Source organism: Amblyomma americanum, chromosome 2 (genome assembly GCF_052857255.1).
Source record: "Amblyomma americanum isolate KBUSLIRL-KWMA chromosome 2, ASM5285725v1, whole genome shotgun sequence".
Taxonomy (NCBI): Eukaryota; Metazoa; Arthropoda; class Arachnida; order Ixodida; family Ixodidae; genus Amblyomma; species Amblyomma americanum.
This window is the reverse complement of record NC_135498.1, coordinates 104,458,699-104,481,742: the sequence shown is the minus strand read 5'-3', so window position 1 is coordinate 104,481,742 and position 23,044 is coordinate 104,458,699. Positions and strand designations below refer to the sequence as shown.

At 49.5% G+C, this 23,044-nt stretch overlaps 2 protein-coding genes across 2 annotated transcripts; both read left to right on the top strand.

The window, feature by feature from the left end:
- Positions 1-5,649: 5,649 nt before the first annotated feature.
- LOC144118908 (solute carrier family 22 member 7-like) lies at positions 5,650-18,798 on the top strand. Its single transcript, XM_077651686.1, has 2 exons — positions 5,650-6,080; positions 18,666-18,798. The coding sequence occupies exons 1-2, from the start codon at positions 5,703-5,705 to the stop codon at positions 18,768-18,770; spliced, it is 483 nt and encodes a 160-aa protein (XP_077507812.1). The 5' UTR covers positions 5,650-5,702; the 3' UTR covers positions 18,771-18,798.
- Positions 18,799-19,163: 365 nt separating this feature from the next.
- On the top strand, positions 19,164-20,033 carry LOC144119955 (carcinine transporter-like). Its single transcript, XM_077652453.1, has one exon. It carries the CDS (start codon positions 19,164-19,166, stop codon positions 20,031-20,033), a length of 870 nt encoding a protein of 289 aa, XP_077508579.1.
- Positions 20,034-23,044: the final 3,011 nt, after the last annotated feature.

The following is a 23,044-nucleotide window of genomic DNA, read 5'->3' as shown; positions in this document are numbered from 1 at the left end:
CGTAACCTGCGCATGACACCTTCCTTAAAATTACTAGCTTATAAAACATTTGTGCGACCTAAACTTGAATACGCTTGCGCAATATTTGACCCCCATCAGTCTAACCTTACCTCAGCCCTTGAGTCTGTTCAGAATCGGGCCACTCGCTTTATTCTTTCAAAATACTCGCGATACTCTAGCATATCCGTCTTGAAGTTCCAGTTAAAACTTTTTTCTCTCGCTTTCCGTCGCCGAATTTCAAGGCTCTGCCTTTATCACATGTTTTTCCATTGTTCACCCCGTGACAGCAAGCTCATTCTACCAGTACGTCGAACGCCCCGCACAGGCGTCCAAACAGCGTCATCCCGCATCGCGCCCGCACTACTACTTTTCAGAAATTAATTTTTTTTCACATAGCTCGCGACTGGAATGGCCTTCCCTTCGACTTAGCACTAATCCCTGATTCAGCCCATTTCAAGACCGCCATCGAGGAAGCCCCGTCATCGTCTTGATTCCTATGTAACATTCACTGTTAACCGCTGTTCTTGCGCCCACTCCTCATGTAATGTCCCGTCAGAGACCCTTGAGGTTCAAATAAATAAGTAAAATGGTCCAGGTAAAACGTCTGCGCCGAGCTGCAGCCTCAACCAGCCTGCTTGAAACTGCGGCCATGATATGGGCCACAAAGTATTTTTCTTCCTCCCAGATCCTGCTTTGGAAAAAGTATCCCCCGGCAAGCTGACGTCCGTAACACCCGCAAGGCTGATTTACACTTGCTGTCGGAGCCGATCGCCACCTCCCCTCCCCCTTTCTTTTATGGGCTCCTGCACAGCCAAATGCAGCAGCACGGGCCTCGTTTGCGCTTGGACCGCTGCAGCAACCTTCATTATGGAGCCTCGTCGGCTACTCAGCCAAACTCTTGCATGTATATTCAGGGCGCTTCACCTGAAACTTCGCACATTATTCAAAAGTAGGCTTTTTGAGTTAGAAGAGCGCTTTTCACCGCATAACATCGTCAGCGGTGTAGCACGTCACAGTGCTGCTGAGAGATGCTAACTATAGTCTGCAGTGAAGCTCCGCCCACATTCAGGGCCACCACACGCATTCCCATCAGCTATGCAGCAGCGAGCACCACAGCGCACGCGGGAAAAAGGTGGTAATGTGGAACGCGCGCCACGGAGTGACGTGAACAGGTGGGCGTTGCCCCCTATGCAAGGAATCTGTATGATGTTCCCGATTCGCATGATAGGGTGCGCTTACGGACAACTGAGCTCACGGTGTTCAGCGCACGAGCATGCTCGGCTACTAAAAAAAAGCAGCTTTTTGTGCAGAGACCGGCGTGATGTTCGCCGGGGTCTCCACAAAACCTCGCTCGCAGCACACTGAACCACCAACATCCACTGATCGTGCGATAGGTAACGCCCACTAGATATTCCCAAATGTCTTCCCGTCGATGATAATGCTCAATTTTAATCGCAACGGTAGCTTTGGCAAGGAGCGCCACGGCACGATGTACTTTTCTTTAAGATAGGCAGAGTCAGACATGTAATGTCCCTCAGAGAGAGAGAGAGAATGAAAAGGAAACGCATGGAGGTTAACCAGATGTGAGTCTCCGGTTTGCTACTCTACACTGGGGATGGGGGATAGGGGTTAGAAAGATGACAGAGAGGAAAACGCAAAAAAAGGAACGTGCACACACGGAGACACACACACACACACACACACACACACACACACACACACACACACACACACACACACACACACACACACACACACACACACACACACACACACACACACGCACACGCACACGCACACGCACACGCACACACACGCACACGCACACGCACACGCACACACACACACACACACACACACACACACACACACACACACACACACACACACACACACACACACACACACACACACACACACACACACAAGGCGCTCCAGTTAGTCTTTCACACAGGCCTGTAGATTGTAAGAAGCGCAGAAGCGCTTGCACGGCCTTCTTCTGCGACGGTCCCTCAGAAATTACTTCTGTAGTACGCACTGTACAACAATAGCAACGAAAACACATCAGTAATGTGCGCATGCTGGTGCTAGACATCAGACACGTTCTACGAATATTCCCGTTTGACCCCGTATTATAACCTTGCCATAAACGAAACGAAGGCCTTTCAACTTCTCATAACGCCCCTACTGCATGGTCAGGTTTTCTTCTTTACAGAGCTTGCTTTTCCATAATAAGCGGAAGGTGTAAAGAAGTAGATTATTTCAGCAAAATGAAAGTACATAAACAACAACAACATGGCACAAGAAAAGTTGTGTGTGTGTGTGTGTGTGTATGTGTGTGTGTGTGTGTGTGTGTGTGCGTGCGTGTGTGTGTGTGTGTGTGTGTGTGTGCGTGTGTGTGTGTGTGTGTGTGTGTGTGTGTGTGTGTGTGTGTGTGTGTGTGTGTGTGTGTGTGTGTGTGTGTGTGTTTATAGATGACGCCTAACATGAGTCACATGAACCCGCGACCTTCGCGTACGCTGTACGCCAAAGAACAGTTCCATCTTTTTCAGGGGCAGAAGTCTTTAAACATGGTTACGTAAGTGTTACATTGGCAACACGGCACGATGTAACGTCAATACATCAAGATGGACATAAATCTACGGACAGCCAGACAATTTGCAAGCACAACGTTTGGTTGTTTTACTATTTGCCACGAGTATTTTTTTCTTTTTTTTTTAAACGCAGATCAATTTCTATAGGCATGCGTGGTGCATGAGGGCTAACTTTCTAAAAATTTCCTCGCAAATGATGCAAAGTATGAATTTCATATTTATCTTCACTGATAGGTCTACTAATTATCCATGTAATGTTTTGTGTACATTACATCAGGACAAATACATTTTGATCATTCTGTTACGTGTAATGTATGTTTGTTTTTGACAGGAGTATCATATGCGAGGAGCCACCAGACAAAAGGAGCATATATCAAAGACTCCTCATAATAAACAGTGTGAAATCACAAGCAGCGCGCGAGGGCAAGCTGTGTCCCGTCTTGTAAGAGGCCATCTTGGGACCACCATTACGCGCTACTCTTCTTTTTCTTTTGCTGTAGAGTGACGTCAGACAAGTAACAAATTCCTATGATGCATTGTACATGTCCAACATTCTGGGGTGATGATGATAATGATAATGTAAACGTTAATTTCAAGTCACAATGATTTAGATTAAGGGAAGGCTGATCGGGTGCGTAGTCCGGGACACCGTTGGTAAAAGCCGCGGCCCGTGCTCTGGAGACGAGGGCTCGTTGTTCCTCGAGGTCCGAGCATTAGCAGGAAAAGAAATAGCAGGAAAAACATTAGCAGGAAAAGAAATACAAGGGTTTGGTTGTGGGCTAGTTAGTTTAACATTGCTTAAAAGGGAACAGCGCAAACACAGGACGGAGAGAGAAACGTACAACACAGGCGGTGACTTACAAATGATGTTTATTCGAAAGATACACACACATATTGAGCAGTCTCGAGGCAAGCTGTCAGCTGAGTCAACGTCAAGGTCGGTGTAAAAGGCCGGATAAAAGCGATAAAAGGTTCAGGTGTCCAACGATATATGAGACAGATACTGCGCCATTTCCTTTCCCCCAAAAAACCAATTATTATTATTATTATTATTATTATTATTATTATTATTATTATTATTATTAGTTTAAAAAAAAACTATCCTGCATTCTTTAGCATACTCGGTTGTACGGTATGGTATAGCCTGTTTTTTCAACTGTTCATTGTTTTGGAAAGAGAAAATTAATGGTCTACTCAAGAACATTCCTAAAAGTATTGCCTATAAAACCAATCCCCCTGCGCCTGGGCTTACATTGTTTAGGTATTTAAAACTTCCGGATTTTGACACCCTTTTTCTCTCCTACACTGTACCCAAATACTTTTGGAACACTGACTTCAGACAGCGACGCAGCATCGGGAGAACATTACGTACCAGCTCTGGTTTTGAAATACCTTCCATGAGAACACATTACGGAAAAAGCATAAGAAAGTACTACATTCCCCACACATTTAATCGCCTCCCTAAAACAGTATAACAGCAAACAACACGATCCGGAGTAAAAAGAGCGTTAATTGAACTTCAAAAATAATTGGTGCATAGTGCTTTAATTCTGTGTTTTTTATGATGTTTTGGAGCATCCGATACAGTTACTTTCATTGTGAATGTGCGCAAAGGCATTGTTCGATGTTTGATATTTTTATTTCTTTATTTTGCCTCCCTGTTCATGTTGACAACATTGAAAAAAGCATTAATATGCATATATCATTTGTTTAACATACTTGCAAAATACAAGTTTGAGGTTCAGTGTTTTTCTCTAACAGTATGTTTAAAAGCTTTTATTTTAATGAAAAAGTGCATACCATTGTCTCCGAACGCTGGAGCTGCCCCGCTGCTGGGCACTGCCATACAAGCCATGTAGAGGCTTCGGCAGGCCCGGCAACATATATGTATTCCTTGAGGAGTAATAAAGATTTATTATTATTATTATTATTATTATTATTATTATTATTATTATTATTATTATTATTATTATTATTATTATTATTATTATTATTAACAGCTATAAGATTTAACAAGGAACGATGCATGTGGGAAGCGTAACATGAGAAAATGAAGACTGCCACAGGCAGCAACTTGCCCATTCAAAGCAAAAAGAGCTCTTGCGTGTCAGCCTAGGGCAGAACAAATATTTTGAAAAGATACTGCGGAAAGCGCACACGTGAGATACATGAAGCTTAACTAATTCAAAACCAGGGCGACACGTGTGTCAGCAGTCCGACCATCAACCTATTGTAAACGAGACTGCCTATCTAGGCAAGTGATTTTATCTCACTTTTTTACTTAACTCTTTTACGTAAAATGATAGCCACGTTCCTTTTTACGCATCATCCATCCTTTACCTGCATCTTGTTTTCTTTCTCTCATGTCACCCTTCCCACAGGCATCGTTCCCTGTTAAAGCTTTTATAGCTTTTAAGATTTTATCGCTTTTCTCCTGCCTTTTACACCGCCTGTGACGTTGACTCTGCTGACAGTTTGCCTCCAGACTACTTAATATGTGTGTTCATCTTTCGAAAACATCAGATGTAAGTCAGCGCCTGTGTTGTACGTTCCTCTCTTCGTCCTGTATTTGCGTTGTTCCCTTTTAAGCAAACAAATACAGGACTGCCGTCGGGTGATCTACGGATATGCATATTGATATAGTGAAATGTTGCAGTATTTGAAAAAAATTGCGTTCATAAATGATTCCCCGCTCATAAATGATTTCGTCCAAACTTGTTGGGTATCTTTCTGTCCCAAGGCAGCGTACCAGATTATGATTCTTTTCTGAGGAGAAAGAAGTTGCACAATACGATTTTTTTAAAACAAATGTTCAGTGAGAGCGCATGATATATTTGCTATTTTACTTCTATACTAATCTCGCTGGTTATGACTGTTTTGGGGTCCAAAGCGCAGCGTAAAGCTGCAGCTCTGTTTGGAGCTCGACCACCCGGTCGCTTCGGGTATGGACGCCGCTGAAAAGAAGAGAATAGCCCACCTCTTGCGCCGGCTCGTGCTTCGTGTGCTCTGTGAGAAGGCAACCCTGCCATCGCTTTTGAGGCAACTACCACGCAACACTGAACACTGCGTTGCGACACACTCGCTCCTTCGCCGAGGCAATCGAGCGGAATGGACGCCAGCTCCTGCGCCCCCAGTAGCTATGCTAGCTCGACAAAGCGGGCGAGAGAGGGCAGCATCGTCATCGAAGACAGCCTTTTCGACGGCTTCGTGACACAGTATTCGTTGGCCGGGATCCAGGAGAGCGTCTACATCGTACTGGGCCACGCCGCCTACCAGCGCCGGTTCCTGACGTGCGGCATCCTGTGCGTAGCTGCGCCGCTCTTTCAGTTCAAGGCGTACCAGCTCATCGGTCGACCCGTGGACCACTGGTGCCGACCGCCCAAAGGCTTGGCCCACTTGTCTGCCGAGGCCTGGAAGAACTTGTCCATTCCGGTCGAGGCTGACGGCAGCTTCAGCCAGTGCACCATGTACGACCCATCGGAGCTGGTAAGCACCTGGTCCCACGGCGTTATCCAGCCCGCTCAGATGGAACAGCGTTTATTCGGTACGACAAATGACGTGGACGCTAGCTTCACTGAGTGCGTATATTTTGTCGAGAGAGTGTTAAAGGAAGAAAATCTGGTGTCGGCGTTCTGAGCGAAAAATCACGGGCATAGCTCTGGCAGGCGCTCGCCGAAGGGCAACCTAGGAGCCAGGTGCGTCACTTAGGTCCCGTGACTTTGGGGCGCCCCGTGACATGCCCCCCGGATAGTGAGCAACCTGCGCGCCGTGGTAGGTGGCAGTTAAATTAGCGATTGGTCACTAGGAAACAGCAACCTGCATTGGCCGCACAAGGCCCATCTCTGGGAGCACCTGCCATAGCGCGCGGGCACTGGCACATCGCTTAACCGCTGCACCACTGCGCCAGGAATTGTATGACTCCAAGGGATCTATGATTGTAGAGTAGAGAATGAAAAATTCTGGACATATGGGAATTAACCCAAATATGCTATCGCGTCATAACCCTATAAGGCGAAGCTTAAGTGTCCCCTCCAGTTTTCGTTCAGCATTTGAAGTTATCGAGCTTGTATTAGACACGATGGCTGCGGTTCGGCCACAAGCAGCTCACATTAATGCCGTGGCATAAGAGGTCCCGTTCTCGAGAAAAGCCGGCGTCCGTCCGTGTCACGAAAGAGCAAGCGGCAACTTGCTCACTACCCGCCGCGGCGCCTCAGAGGTTATGGTGCTCGGTTACTGATCCAGAGCACCCGGGTTGGAACCCGACCGCGGCGGCCGCGTTTCGATGGAGGCGAAACGCTAAGGCGCACGTGTGCTGTGCAATGTCAGTGCGTGTTGAAGATCCCCAGCTGGTCGAAACTATGTCGGAGCCCTCCACTCCGGCACCTCTTTCTTCCTTCTTTCACTCCCTCCTTTATCCCTTCCCCTACGGCGTGGTTCAAGTGTCCACCGATATGTGAGACAGATACTGCCCCATTTCATTTCCCCCAAAACAAATTTCATTTCAACTTGCTCACTAGACTGCGCAGTGAAGTTCAGTGCAATTTCTACCTGCCGACCTTGATACTGGTGGTGGTGAAAAAAATTTATAAAGTAGAGCAAGCCCTAATTGTTACATCTTAGTGATGGGATTGCTCTTGGATGCGTGTCGTGGCCGGAAGGTGATGCTTCTCAGCGACTTCCAAAGCCCAGTCCACTAGCTGCCGTTGGGCAGCCGGGTCAGAACTGGACACCGCAGCCTCCCATCGCTCGAGGTCTGTGAGTTGCCAATCGGCTGGTGGAAGGAGCTCAGAGCAAGAATAAAGAATGTGTGCAAAATCCGCTTTCGGAGCGCCGCAGAGGGTGCATACTGGCGTGAACAGTCCCGGGTGAACCAGGGCTAAGTGGGCAGGGGAGAGGAAGGTGCGGGATTGTAGCTGTCGCCACGTCACCTGCTGCAATTTAGTGAGAGACGTGTGCGGAGGGGGATACGTTAGCCGTTGCTCACGGTAGTATAGAGTGATCTCGTGATACGCGATCATTCGATCTCGAGCGCCTCCCCAGGCGTCGGCGGCTCCTGCTCGGCTGACGAAACCTCGAGCTATAGAATGAGCCGCCTCTTTACGTGGGCGGCCGGCGTGGGCCGGGACCCAGATAAGCTAAATAGGTCGGGTAGGGGCGGGAGACCGGCTTAGGAGCCGGAAAGCGGGTTCGGAGATGCGGCCTTTCGCAAAGTTACGGACCGCGGTCTTTGAGTCGCTGAAAATGTGGGTCGCCGATGTAGTAGCGATGGCTAAGGCTACGGCTGCCTCCTCCGCTTCCGCAGGAGTGGAGGCTATGACAGTGCCTGCCGTAATAGAGGTGTAAGAATTGGACACTACCACCACGGCAAAGGCGGAAGAGGAGGTGTAAGAGGCTGCGTCGACGTAGACGCTCTCCGGCTGTGCGCCATAGTGTTTGTGTAGGGCTGCAGCCCGAGCAGCACGACGAGCCGCGTGATGCTCGGGATGCATGTTCTTGGGGAGGGGGTGAATGGTGATGAGGTCCCGAGTGCGGTGTGGGAGGGAGAAGGTGTGGGTATAATAGCCAGGGGGGGGGGAGGGGGTGTAGGCCAATGGCGTCAAGAATGTGACGGCCGGCTAGGGTGGAGGAGAGCCGATCAAGTTGGACAGATCGATGGGCCTCGGTGAGCTCGGCGAGGGTGTTGTGTACGCCCATCTTAAGAAGGCGTTCATTCGACGTGTGCTGGGGGATGTTGAGGGCCGTCTTGTACGCCTGACGGATGAGGCAGTTGACTTTGTTCTCCTCTACTCGGGAGAGGAAGAGATAGGGCAGGGAGTATACTACCCGGCTAAGGACGAAAGCCTGGATCAGGCGGCGGAGGAAGTGTTCCCGCATGCCTCGGTGTTTGTTAGCGATTCGTCTGATGAGGCGAACGGTTTGTTGAACGGTAGCAGTGAGCTTGGTGATTGTGGCAGTGTTCTTGCCATTGTTCTGGAGAACCATTCCCAGGATGCGAACTTTGTCTACCTCTGGTATGCAGGTGGCATCAATGGTGACATCGATGCCAGGTGGGGGAGTTTAGTCCAGTCTTCCCCGAGGGGGGCGAAGGACCAGAAGTTCCGATTTTGTAGGAGAGCATGCAAGGCCGACCTGATGGGCATAGGAGGTCACCACATCTGCCCCCGCTTGTAGTGTCTCTTCAATGGTGCCGACATTACCCGTGGAGGTCCACAGGGTGATGTCGTCGGCATATAAAGAGTGCGAGAGGGCGGGAATGGCTGAAAGAACCTTTGCCATGGTGATGAGAGTTATATTAAACAGAAGCGGGGAGAGTACCGATACCTGAGGGGTACCTCGGCTACCGAGGGTGTAAACAGGGGAGGAGAGTGAGCCAAAAGTGATTTCAGCTGTGCGGTGGCGGAGGAAGGCTGAGATGTACTGATGGGCACGAGTGCCGACGTGTAGGGACGACAGGACGTCCAAATGGCCGAATGATGTACATTGTCGAATGCCTGTTTTAGATCCAGGGCCAGGACCGCGCGCGTGCGCCTCGTGTTTCGGGGGTGGAGGACGTCTTCTGAGAGCTGAAGCATGATATCTTGGGTGGAGAGGTGGGGACGGAAACCAACCATCGTTGGGGAGAAGAGGAGGTTGTCGTCCATGTGTTCCTGGATGCGACCAGGGACGACGTGCTAGACGATGCAAGACGTAAGGGAAATGGGACGGAGATTCCTTATCTCAAAAGGCTTTCCTGGCTTGGGGATGAAAGTTATGCGGGCATGAGTCCACTGCGAAGGGAGGGTTGCCGTTCGCCAGAAGTGATTGAACAAGTCTGCAACAGCCTCCACGGACTGGCCGTCGAGATTGCGGAGCGCCTTGTTGGTGACTCTGTCAGCGCCGGGGGCGTTCGTGGTCCGAAGTTTGTGCATGGCCGCCTGAACGTCCGCCGGAGAGATGTCTGCGTCGAGTTCCGGGTTGGGGTCTCCCGTGTACGGGGGAGGGGGGTGGGAGGGGTGGTGGTGAGATATTGATCTTTGAGGGCTTGGAGGAGTGCATCGTCTGAGAGGGGGAGCTGGTGCAAGATGCGTGTGACGTGCTTGCGTTGGGTGGCCTTCGTGTGACCCGGGTCCAGGGGATATCTGAGGAGGGACCAGGTGTCGTTGAGGCCTAAATTGCCACTCATGCGATCGCAGACCTGTCCCTACTGTTGATGGGCCAGGTCGCGTGCATGTGTTTTAATCTCGCGTACGAGATGAGCGATACGGCGTTTGAGGGGCCGATTGTGCTTTTGATTGAGCCAGCGCCTTTGCAGGCTGGCATGTGCTTCCCACATGTGGAGGAGCCGGCTGTCAGCAGCCGACGTGGCCTCAGGTTCGGGAATGGTAGAGGTAGCGCGGGCGACATCGCGGTTGAGACTGGCGGTCCATTCAGAGAGGTCCGTGATGGTGTTCGGGGTTAGGCGCCGAAGTTGGCGGAATTTGTCCCAATCCACCACCTGTGTCCCTCGTCGTTTTGGCGAGGTAATGGAATAGATATTGACCTCTGTGGAAATGATATAATGGTCGCTGCCAAAGGAGTGTGTCGTGTTGATCCATCGGCTGTCGCGAATGTGTTTGCTAATTGTGAGGTCTGGGCTGGTGTTGTGCTTAACACTGGAACCGATACGGGTGGGGATCGTGGTGTCATTCAAAAGGGAGAGGCCTTCGTCCTGAATGAATGACCACAGGGAGGTGCCTTTGCGACAGTCCCTGCGGTACCCCCAACTGATGTGATTGGCGTTAAAGTCGCCCACTACCAACAGGGAGTTGTTCGAACTGATCGAGAGCGTCTTGCGGAAAGCCGCAAGAAGAGGGGCAGGAGGACCTTTTGGGGGGCTATAGAGATTGAGGATGAAGAGGCTAAGTGACTTGCGTGTGGGAGGGAGAAGCTCCAGCAGTAGACCGTCTATGTCGTCTACCTCTAATGGGTGCTCTATCGCAGTGAGATTGCGATGTACGAGCGTGGCGACCCTGGTCTGTGGCTGGGTAGAAGGTTCGTATGCGGTGTAGTTTCGGAGCTTGACTGACGTCAGAGTTTCCTGAAGCGCAATGACCGCGGTGGCGTCGCGGCTAGAGAGGGTTTGTAAGTAAAGCTGCAGGTTATCTCGCTTTGAGCGAAAACCCCTGCAGTTCCACTGCCACACCTTAATGTTTTGGGGTGTCGCAGCCATGTTGGGCATTGAAAGAGAGAGCGGAAGATGCAAGGGGTGGCGTATGACCTCTGGGAAGAGGCTCGTGAATCTTAGTTTGTAACTGCGCGACATTGGCCTCCAGATTGCTCTGGCGGTTTCGAGCACCGCCACGCGGTCAGAAATGTTCTTCATCCACGTTTGAGTTTCAGAGCGGAACGTGTTTAGCGTCACCATCATGCGTTTCTCAAAATCTTGCATGAAAGACGTCACCTGGTGTACAAGGTTGTCAGTGACTGGTTGGAATGGAGAATTGGCGTCATCGGCGGACTTGCGTTTAGCGGGGAGCCCACATGCCGGTGACGTGGCGCGCGAGGAGGTGGCGGAGAGGGAAGAGACGGAGGAGGAACGGGGCACGTTTGGATGTGTCGGGGTTTGCACCACTGGGGGCAATGTCGGTGGGGAGTTTTCACGCCTTAAAAGGTTTTGCAGTTGCTCTTTTAGAGCAGCAATTTCGCGACTCTGGGAGGACAATTGTGCTTTTAGCTCCGCGATTTCCTTCTCGAGCGAGGAAGACTGCGGCCCCCAGCTCACCTGTTTCGAAGAGTCGTGGACCCTTTGGCCCGGAAGTGGTGGGAAGGACACAGAACGGCTGCGACTGCGACCAGTTCTTGGGCGGGAGATGGAGCGTTGGCGGCTTCGGGATGCCCTGGGACTCTTGGGTGGCGAAGACGGGGGTGGACTCGCCGGGGGCGTTGTTCGTAGAGTGGAGACCGGCGTGGTGTTGCCGGAGCGTTCGAAGCGTACTTTGCACTTGCGCGTCCCTATGAAGTGCGTTCCATTACACAGGATACATTTGGGAGTGCAATCCGGGGTTTCTTAGATGGGATGAGACGCGCCGCAGCGAGGACAAAGGTCGGTGCGCTCTTTCGGACACATCATCACGATGGCCTGGCTTGCGGCAGTTGAAGCATGCTTCAACTTTCGCCTTGAAGGGATGACACGTGTAGAGGGTGCCGTAGAAGACGAGCTGTCTTGGAACTTCCGTGGTGTCAATAAAGGTGACCAAGATGGACTTGGTGCGGCCTAGTTGGCGGGCGTCGACGATCGTGAAGTGGCGGCTGGGGTTCAGCGCCACGAGGTCGGAGAAAATATCTTCTTGAGTCTGGTTATATACCGCATTGTAGAGTATACCTTTGACGGCGTTGTCGGGGGCCGCGACGTATGTCTTCATCGGATACTGTTGCTCGTGGATGCTGAGTTCTTGAAGTTGGACATATCGTTTCATTCGGGCTTCCGAAGGCGTACTCACGGTGAACGAGTTATTGTAAGGGTTGATTCGGAGCTTGTCCTGGCTCCACGCTTGCGCGTAGTCCATCTCTGCGCCAGTGCAGAGAAGCTGGAGAAGAGCTCCGCCGTTCAAGGGCCGCAGGTCGAGACCATCGCCCGGGCGGAACACAATCTTGAGGTCTCAAACTGGTAGACGAGGAAGTGGAGCGTGTTTCTTGATTTTCGGTGGAGTAGATTTGCCTTGCGGCGGTTGAGCGGGCTTGTCTGGACCTGCCCGGGAACTGGACGCTGCTGACGTGTCATTGGACGATGACGGCTTCTTGGTGGGGTAGAGCTTGTTGTGGGCCCGGACGGCGCGGGACCACCGTGGATCATGTTCGAATTCTTCTGGGGAAATCACTACGCCATCGACGTGGTACTCCATCTGTGACGATGTAGACCCGGAGACGAACAGGGCGATGAGCAGCCGGCGGCGTTAGGCCTAATCGGTGACGGCGTCCCACGCCTGGCGCGACAGGAAAATCTTCCTAAATCGGTTCCAATGGGCGAAAAGGGCCGAAAAATGGTGCGTAGAGGTGCACAACACCTTTACTGACTGTGTCCGATAGAAAGCAGGTCACTTCATGTCGATATTCCGCCACCACGAGCAAACGTTGACGGAGCCCATGTGATGCACGTCCTCATCATCTCGCTGCCCGTTCCGCTCCTTGATACTGCGCTGCCCGAACAACTATCTGTGCACAAATTAGCCTTACGGCAACTCGGGAAGAGAAACCTAGGTCTCACCAGCCACACCGGTGGCTGTAATTGGAACAGCCGGCTGCCGGGGCAGTGACGCATCGCTTATTAACCACTGCACCAATGCGCAATTAGTGGTATGAGGACTCCCGGGATCTGTGAATTTATGAACGAGAAGGCGCGCACTAGCACGGTAGAGATCTCTAGTGCTTTCGCTTTGTACTCTTAAGGTATACCTTAAGCTTAGTCCACTTTTTTTCAGGCCGCACCCTGTACTACACGAGGACAGTTTGGTTTTATAGGATTTTTGAACAAACCCCTCACAGTAGGCTTTTGCTGAGACATGAGAAGCTCACAGAGCTCACTGCACGCAGTAATACATTATCTGGCATTATTTCATTAAAGACAAGAAATGTAGATGAATGCGGAATAGCTGTTATGCGTACCACCTGTCCTCCGCTGCATGCCTTGGACAGCAGTGGTCATATAGCATTCTACGGTGATAACACCGAATACATGTTACAGCACTCTATACGTAGGGTTTAACATCATGAAGATGAGTGTGGTCTACAATTAAAATCCATAATCAGTTAAAGAAAGCTAATTGCAGTTAACAAAACAGGTATTAACTGTGTCATAAATTACTACCTTGTTAGTAACTAAAGGAAATAAAGTTGACGGTATAAACATTTCATCCTAATCATCATCAGCCCGACTGCGCCCGCTACAGGAGAAAAGCCTCTCCCATGTCTCTACAATTAACCCTGTCCTGTGCCAGCTGCACCCAACATACACCTGCAAACTTCTTAACCTCATCCGCCCACCTTACTTTCTGCTCACTCCTGCAACGATTTCCTTCCCTTGGAATCCAGTCTGTCACCTTTAACGGCCATCGTTTATCTAGCCTTCGCATTACATACGCTGCCCAAGCTCATTTCTTGCTGGAATAAACATTTACTAACCCGGTAAGCAAGTGCCAGGAACTAATCTCATCAGCAACACTCAGTATCAAGCACGAACTTTTTTCAAGCGTAAGAATTATCTGGCTCATGCTTGGCCTTATCAGAAAATGTTAACAGAAAGTGTGGACACTTAACGGCGGCTACCTGAGCTACTCGGTAAATCGTGTAAACTGGGCTGTTCAGAGGAGCGCCGCGCAAGCTGCAGCCAGTGTAGTGGCGCACCTCTTAACCGCAGCACCACTGCGCTGGTAGAGAGAGGTATGAGGACACGTCGCCACCTATGAATTTCAAGTAGAAAATGACCAATTCTGCATACATGGGCATTAACCCATGCAGCTCAGAATGGTGTGCAGCTTAGTGGCTAACCGGAATTACATTACACAAACGCACAAACCACAAACGCAACAATGCTTTCGCATTCATTCGACGTAAGCAGAGTAGTTTTTTTACTAGTAACAGGCACTTGTGCATGAAAACCTTGTTTGCTGTACAACCAGAGCTAAGTATGCATGGCACCCTGGCACAAGCCAAGCATTCATTGCATGCAGTTAATTGAAGACGGATATTTTCGCATGGTCATAGACGCCGACTGCAGGGGGGGGAGGGGTGATTGCCCCCCCCCCCCCCCCGCCCGGAGACTGAGCGATGGGGCCGGGGGCAGCATATCTTCTGCTACGGACTCGCACATTTACACAGGCGACATGGGATTCGCCGAAGGCGATGTCGCTGTTTCCAGCCGCACGCTTCATGAGAGGAACGGCGAAGTACACTGGAGCGAAAAAAATGCGCACAGCAAAGTAAAAAAAAAAAACTCGTCCCGACAGCTATTTTATATCTGTGCCAACGTATCGTTGGTTACTTGCTGATAAACACGATGTTCGCGTGAGGCACTGCCACAAAAAGACTTTTTTTTTTATTCGATCTTCTACTAACATCATCTGAACACACCTTGTCACACATACTATATATGCCCGGCCTGAGCGATCACGATATCTTGCATTTCACATTCGATTTATCGTATGCAGCGTAGTCAAAACGCTCCAAGATCATTAGCGACTATAACAAAGATCACTTTGTAGCAATTAATATCTGGGCTCCGTTTTAGATATTTTCTAACAAGGTTTTCCCGAGCGCTCAATTGAAACAAACCGGTGCATGTACCGAAGCAAAGTGCCTTAACTGATTCATCGTCTTATCCCTATTCGTCGTGTGTATTCCAATAGCCATGCTTCATGGTATAACTGATAGTTAAACAATTTTCTAACAAAAACAAAATTATTTTTCGAACTGCTAAATATTCATTAAAACCTGCCCATTATAGAACATACAAAACAGCTGGTTCTGAATATTAACAAGCACAGAAGTCAACTGTATCCACCTTCTTTAAAGTAACCCTACTGAACATCCTAAAGACTGGAAACACCAATAAAGTGTCGTTATTCCACCCACTGACGAACCTGCTCTCGACCGCCTCTGGGATACTGTGCTAATTGATACTTTCATTAAGTCGTTTCCTTCTTCATCCACCAATGTTACCCAACGTCCCGATCTCCAGCTGTGCGATAATTTCGCAATCGGTCCCACCATGCTCGACATGCAACGCATCATACCGATAATCAATTGGAAACTAGCATCTTGTAGCGGAATTGATGGTATAAATGGCCGATTTATACGGAATGCTAAACAGTATAGTTTTATCATCATGAAATGCATATTCTCACAATCATATCATCATGATGTACGACTGAAGACTGGGAGACTGAAGATAAGCCGGAGATAAAGAATCCATATCTTTGAGATCCCATATCTTTGAGATAAATAGCATGCAAAAAAATGGTATATATATATTTTCACATGTTAATTTTCTGGAGGATAATTTCTTTTCTGTAACAGAGCATGGCTTTCGAAAGTTTTTCTCTTGTCACATTCAACTACTTTCCTTCGCTTACGACTTGCACTTCTAAATGGACTCCGCTTTTTCATCTGACTGCATACTTCTTGATTCTGCTAAACCGTTCGATAAAGTTAATAGCTCACTGCTATTACGTAGATTAAGTGTCCTGAACATTGATCCTACAGTTCTTTACTGGATCCGTGGATTTTCTTGTTCTGTTGAATTTGTCAGCATTAATAACGCTCATTCCTCTACTGTGCCACTTGGTTCTGGGGTTTCTCAAAGATTAGTACTTGGCCCCCTTATCTTTTGTAGCGATTGCTACATCACGCTAGCACTTCGAGACTTCAGCGTGGGGCCCCTTGAGCTGCGGTGGCCGCCCTTGAGCTCCGTGGCGGCGCCGTGGCTGGTCACGTGGTACAGAGCAACTGCCGGCGAAACCGAGTGGGGGGGGGGGGGGGATAGATGGAGAGGGGACGAGGGAGTGAATCCACGTCCGGAGACGAAGATGAAGAAAGAACGCCCAGGCGAAACGGAGCGGCGAAAGACTGACTTTGCAATACGACCGAGTGAGTTCCACTCGGCCAGCTGCAGCTATCGCGTCACTCTAGGTTTAACCAGAGCTAAACCACAGCCATTTTTATCTTTTTATTTATATGAAATGCCGTTCCCCTCTGTAATGTACTATGTGTCCTGAGAGTAAAATAAATATCTCTTGCCAAGGAGCACGCCTGGAGGAATGAGGAGAGCGATGAAAAAGAGAGAGGGTGCTAACTAGGTACCAGCACCCCCGGGCAGATTAAAAACTCTGCGCATATGCGCATGGTACTGTTTTAAGTAACGGCCGTGGTACTTAACAAAAAAACTTAGTAAACTATTCGTCGCAAGTGTTGCTATACTTAGCTCGGTGTGTTTTAGTGGTACATTAAGTTTGTATTATTCGAAAAATAATTTGATCAGTGCCTGACAAAAATGTTCTGCCAACGGTGTGCATGCCGCAGCACCCATTCTTAGTCTTACATCGGTGGTAGAGTAGAAAGCATGAGGCAATGAAATTATGCCAGCAGCCTCAGTTTTGTACCAGTGGCTGTTACCGGCTGTGAGCTTAGATGCCACCGTTAATTACGAACCTACGAATGCAGAAAAGGTTAACATAACAAAGCGCCTGACGCTGAAAATATATTTGATTGGGAAAGCATTTTATGTATGCCAATGTCTGGGTCATTTACCTTCAGTAACTTTTATGCACTAAACGATTACTAACAGGGTTGTAACGGGCAACCAGATATAGTAAAAAAAGACAGTAAGTGTCGATTTTTACTAACATTACATTTTAGAGCACTGTAAATACTAACAATTAAGGTAGTAACAAGCAGTGTTATAGTAACAGCTGCGCTTAGTTACTAGCCCATCCAGCCTCCCCCCCCCCCCCCTTTTTTTTCTACGTGAGTGGTTGGGGACTCCGGGTTGATTTCTACAGCCTGTGGTTTTAACGTCACTCATATCGTACTGCTCACGAGCATACTTAGATGTCGCCTCTATCGAAATGTGGCCGCCGTGGTCGACATTCGATCCCGCGACCTTCCTCTCACAAGCCGAACGCTAAGTCCACTGGGTGACCGTAGTGAGTCAATGTCAGACCACCAGCAAAGAATAGTGTCTAATTTACAATCATAGCTATGGAGCGTTTGCCACGTGCTTCTTTAACCTCTTGGGATGATGATATTGGATTAGTAGCCTGTCATCTAGGCAAGGAAGAAAGTGAAAGAAAAAATGAACACCGTTGTTTGGGCAAACACCAAGGTTCCACATTATCAGCAGAGCGTAGACTCAGATGTTCACTATAGTTCAAAATTATGGTCTCTAGACGCATTCCTCAATTTTGGTGGCAGATCATTCGTTTAACGAGCTCCCTCACCCGTCCAAACTCTTCAGCTCATTCCATCCGTTCGTTAGATTTTAGCCATGACAAACTTGAAGCAAAGTGACAAGCCTATCGGCTCTCGCGTTTCAGCTAGAAAAAAAAAACTCCTTTCGTTAGCAGCCAAGAGTGAGGAATCCTGGTTCTCCACAAAACTTCTCGAGCGTCCATGGATTATAGCAAACTTGGGAGACGAAGCGAACAAGCAGGAAACTGGCCGTCTCCGGGTGTCTGCTAATGCTCATCCTTCGTCTTCCGGCAGTGGCAAGTTAAGCGAAACCAGAGGTTAGGCGTTAAGGGACGCAACTCGCGTATTTTACACCTGCTCCAACTCGCCACCTAGCCGGCACTGCGCAACGGGGCGCGCCTTGAAATTCCTCAACACCAGAGCAACAGCACCAACATAATATTCCACTTGCAGTTACAGGCGTGCACCGGTAGCACGTCCAGCTCCCGGCCAGAGCCAGCGTTCATTCACGCGCTCGGGCGAAATTTATTTTTTTCGGACACAGTCTTGGTACATCGCTCAAAGTATGTTCACCAGGAAAGGGCTCAGCTAGGAGGCTTCATAATTAAAAAAAAATTGGAGGGAACACTTAAGCTCCGCATTAAGGGAATTATGAGATAGCGCAATGGGTTAATTCCGATGTATTCAGAAGGCTTTTCTCTACTTTACATTCATAGATCCCTGGGAGTCCTCATCCACAAGAATGGCGCAGTGGTGCAGCGGTTAAGCGATGCGCCAGTGCCCTACTCTCGCAGGTGCTCCCAGAGGTGGGCATTCTGCGGCCCATGCGGGTTGCTCTTTCCGAGAGACCAATGATTAATTTACTGCCACCTGCCACGGTGGAGTCTGCTCACTATACGGTGGACACTATCCGGTGCTAGCTATCCGGTGGACCGATGACGCTGCAAGGTAATATACCTAGGTGGGCCACCTGAGTTCTAGGTCGCTCTCTGGAGACCACCTGCTAGAGCCACGTCCGTAATTTTTCGGTCACGAAACCAACACCAGATTTTCTGCAGAACGGATACTTTAACACTATTGCTTTAGTAATTCTGAACCTCAAAAAGTGCCGTTTCCAATGTGACATTCTTGAGCGTTTCTCGCGGCCTGCAGGACAGCCTCCTGGAAAACAGGACAGCCGTGCCTTGCCACAAATGGGGCTACGACATCACCGACAAGAGGGACAGCATCGTGAGCCTGTTCGACCTCGTGTGCTAGCGGCGGCGCCTGTATGACTTGTCCTCCCTCGCATACGTCGTGGGCTACACATTCTTGGCGCCCGTGGCTGGCTTCGTGCCCGACCGCGTGGGCAGGAGGCCCGTCCTGCTGGCCTGTGCCTTCGTAATGCTCTTCTCCTCCGTAGGCACCAGCGTGGCGGCCACGTACGCCTCCTTAGTCGTCACCCGCATCGTGGCCGTATCCGCTGGCTCCGCCACATACATCCTCACATTCATCCTGCTGCACGAGGTGACCGGTAACGCGTGACGCTCGCTCTTCACTCTGCTCCACACTGCCGTGGCGGCCACCGTGGTGCCGCCGCTTATGCACGCCGTTCCGCTGCTGGAACCGCGCTGGCTGCTCGCCCAGGGACTGCTCCTCGTTCCGACGGCCATGTGCGCCACCTGGTGCTGCCTGCAGGAAGAGTCACCCGCGTGGCTCCTCACCACGGGTAACATGCGAGACGCCGAAGTGGCCATCCTGACAGCGGCCCAACTCAACGGCGTGGACATGAAAAAGGCCAAGTCGACCCTCACGGTTATCATGACTCAGCTGGGGAAGTTGGATCGCAGCCAGTCGTCCACGACCACTGTGTCCGCTGTGGAGGGCATCATCGAAACGGTAAAGATGCGTCGTCGTGCGGTGTCTGTCTTCATCGCCAGGTTTACGCTGAGCGCCGTCTACTTTGGCGTCTTGGTTAGGGACAGAGCGACGGCTCTCCGTTGGCATGTGGCGCACGTCTTCCTCTCGACTGCCTACTACGCGGCCACCTACTGGGCCATGACCAAGTGGGGCTTGTGCGACACGCTGGCCGCGCTGCTCGTCGTCGTGTGCAGCTGCGCCTTGGCCGAGGCGGCGGTGATCAGCAGGGACTACAACCCGGCCATCCCCTTCGTATACGCAGGCATGAAGGTTGCCGTGTCGGCTGCGCTGGGCGTGGTCCTGTGCTACGTGGGAGACATCTTCCCCACGCACATTCGAAGCATCGGCGTGAGCCTGTCCATTTTCTTCGGTGGTGCCGGAACGCAGTCTAGCGTCTCCCTCATCACGCTTACCGGGCGGAACGCGAACGCCGCCTTCAGCATGTTCGCGGCATTCACGACCCTGCTGAGCATCGGGGTCGTCCACTGGCTGCCCGAAGTGTTCATCGAAAAGCCCAAGAAAGCTGCCCCTATTCGAGTTCTGACCGAAATGGAGCGGAAGCAGGCGCTCAAAAATTCGCTCTCGTTTTTCGCGGCGCGAAAAAAGGAAAAATCCCACTAGCGACCACCGAGGTTGACCAATGCATCGGCCCCATGATGGCCTGTGCACACTTGAGTATGCGCGACGTATTAAACCGAGATAAAAACAATGTATAAACCAGTTTTCTAAGTTAGCAGGGAAAAAACAGCGACCCCAGGTGATCATGAAATTTTTATCTATTTCCGACTTTGACGAAAGGATGAACTCGCAATAGATATTTGCGCAATAATAAAAGATCTAGCCAAAAGTGTTGAACTGGGAACTGCTGATTTTCTGCTTTAGCGTGGTTGCAGCTTATTTGCTATACAGCGAGCTTTGTCTCAAGCAAATGCAAAAACTGTTCAGCACCGTTTGTGATCGTCGCCGCTAGAGCATATAGCGTACGTAGCTCGAACCAGCAATGCTGCACGTTTGTCAGCCAATACTACGTCGACTGGCAACAAGTTGCCAGAAAAATGGCATATTTATAGCAGTACGTCTGTTCGATTGCTGCTTCTGTGTTGGTTTGCCTACTTGTATTGCTTCCCGGAGCACCACTTAGCGCTATGAGAGATTAAGAGACTTTATTATTTTGTTTGATTTCCACTATAGACTTTTTTAGTACATATATGCTTAAGTAGTCGACCGAAACGTTCGCTTCTCTATATGAAATATACGGCGGGAATGCGCTGATAGTGACTTTCTAGAGGCGTCAAACACATGGAAAGATTCATCTGTCTACTAGTGTGTTTGGCACGAACTGCTAAGAAGTCCGCGACGCTGACCCAGTCATAATTGCGTCAAACTCTGTTTAATAGTGTGTGCCATTGATATCTGCGTCTGTTCGTCGAGAAATATGCGCGCTTCTTCAGGTCTCGTGCGTGTTCACCGGCAAGCCTTTGCTTCATTCCAGAGATGTCTACCCGCAAGCGTCGAGCTGAGAGATTTGTTATCCACTGATACTGGCTACGTTACTGGGCTATTTGGTTGTTGCTTAAAAAAATTGGGATATGGCTCGTCCCGCGACCGTATCTGGCGGTCGGGTTAATTCGATCTCCTAAGGTTTGCGCGTACTCCGGTGTTGTCGCCACGTGCTTGGTTTTGAGCGAGAGCACCACCCCTACAGTGAGCATACATGCGGGAATTTTAATGCAATCTAGTACTTAGCCACTTGACTGGGTGTGTCTTGCGTCGGGCACTTTATGTGACAGATGACTGGCTTGGTCCGTTCCAAGATCTATAACTTGCGGCGGACCTGCTCAGTGGTGGTAGTGTAAATGCCTTGTTTCCTTTCTTGTCAGCGTTTGAGACTATTTAATTTGAGGTGTCTGTAAAGAGGGGACTTATTCAAGACACACTGCAGTGTCAGTTAACCGAATGACGGAACACTAGTGTTCGAGTTATATAGCGCTCTTTTCATCGGTTCTTAGGTGCACTATGCTTTTGCACCAGATTTGTTGAGGCTTCCGGTGTACCGATGGCAAGACCGGAAAGCGTAGACGTTTCCCATTTTCCGTCGTGCCAAACGCTCTTAGCGTTGCAAGCCAGAATTGTCTTCACCTGTTGTGTTATTTTACAGCGATAACTTTAGACTTACAGATTGGTTAACGACATTCCAAGGGTTCAGATTTTTTTGTACTGGCGCGGTCCTCAAATTTGCTCCCTCCTCAATGAGACGCCAAGGAAAACTTCTGAGCGAGCCACGTAGGCATAAGCTGTATACGAAAGAGCTGACGTGTGCACTTCATGCGCTTGCAAAGGTAAGCGTCAGCAAACATCCTCTTCAAAGATTGCAGGAAACTGTAGTAAATAGTTACCTATAAGAAACAGATGACAGATCAAGTGCTATAATGCAGTAGACAACGACCAGCACCTGGAAGGCCTATCTTGGGCCAATGAAACGTTTTATGAAAATGATTTCGTGTCGCATTTTTATCGGATACGCACACCTTACATACAACATGAGTTCATGAGATAGGGCGCAATGAATAAAAGCTAAATAATCTGCGATTCGCTGATGACATTGCCTCGCTGACTCACTCAGGAGATGAAATGAAAAGCATGGTCAATGTGTTACAGGCAGAGCAGAATGGTGGATCTCAAAATTAACATGTAGAAAACCAAAGTGATGCTCAACAGTCTATAGCAAGCAAACAGCAGTTCACAATTGGCAGCGAGGTGCTGGGGGTTCAGGTTCTCTCAGATGACGAGTGGCAGTTTACCAATATCCCTCAAGAGGAAAGTATGCGACAGCGGTATTTTTCCAGTACTCACCTACGGGGCAGAGAAAGGTGGAGGCTAACAAAAAGGGTTCACCTCAAGCTAAACGATAACGCAGCGAGCTATGGAAAGAAAAATGATAGGTGTAACGTCAAGGGACCGGAAGCGGGCAGAGTTGGTGAGGGAATAAACGCGGGTTAATAACATCTTAGTCGAAATCGAGAGGAAGAAATAGGCTCGGGAAGGGCATGTAATGCGAAGGCAAGATAACCGCTAGCCCTTAAGAATAATGGAGTGAATTCCAAGAGAAGGCAAGAGTAGCAAGGGGCAGCAGAAGGGTAGGTGGGCGGAAGAGATTAAGAATTTTGAGGGCATGTGGTGGCATGTGGGCGCGGCTGGCAAAGGACAGGGTTAATTGGAGAGACATGGGAGAGGCCTTTGCCCTGCGGTGGGCGTAGTCACGCTGATGATCACCTTTGTGAAAGACGCGGAGACGTGGTCACAGTAAACACCACTGCATTTTTACGCACGAACCTTAAAAGGCAAAGAAAAAAGTAGTTACCTCTATGTTACTACACATTCGTTTCCACTATATTTTCTGTAAGAAGAAAATCACGTGTCTATTGGTTACTAAAAGCAGGAGATGTTGCAGCGCTGCATAGTTGGCGAGTTCCTATCGCATTTTGACAGAACGAAACAAAGCAACTAAAAGAAGGAAAGTGATTGTTCGTGTGTTTCCTTTCTCCGATCTTTCGTTTTAATTGCGCTATTTTTTTTCGAGGAGATATTGCCAAAAAACGTAACTTTTCGAAAACGTTCACATCTTTTGGTAC

Coding starts and splice junctions, on each gene's coding strand:
- LOC144118908 (XM_077651686.1), top strand. CDS start 5,703: ATGGACGCCAGCTCCTGCGCCCCCAGTAGCTATGCTAGCTCGACAAAG. Junction 6,081..18,665: donor TGTACGACCCATCGGAGCTG/GTAAGCACCTGG, acceptor CGCGGCCTGCAG/GACAGCCTCCTGGAAAACAG.
- LOC144119955 (XM_077652453.1), top strand. CDS start 19,164: ATGTGCGCCACCTGGTGCTGCCTGCAGGAAGAGTCACCCGCGTGGCTC.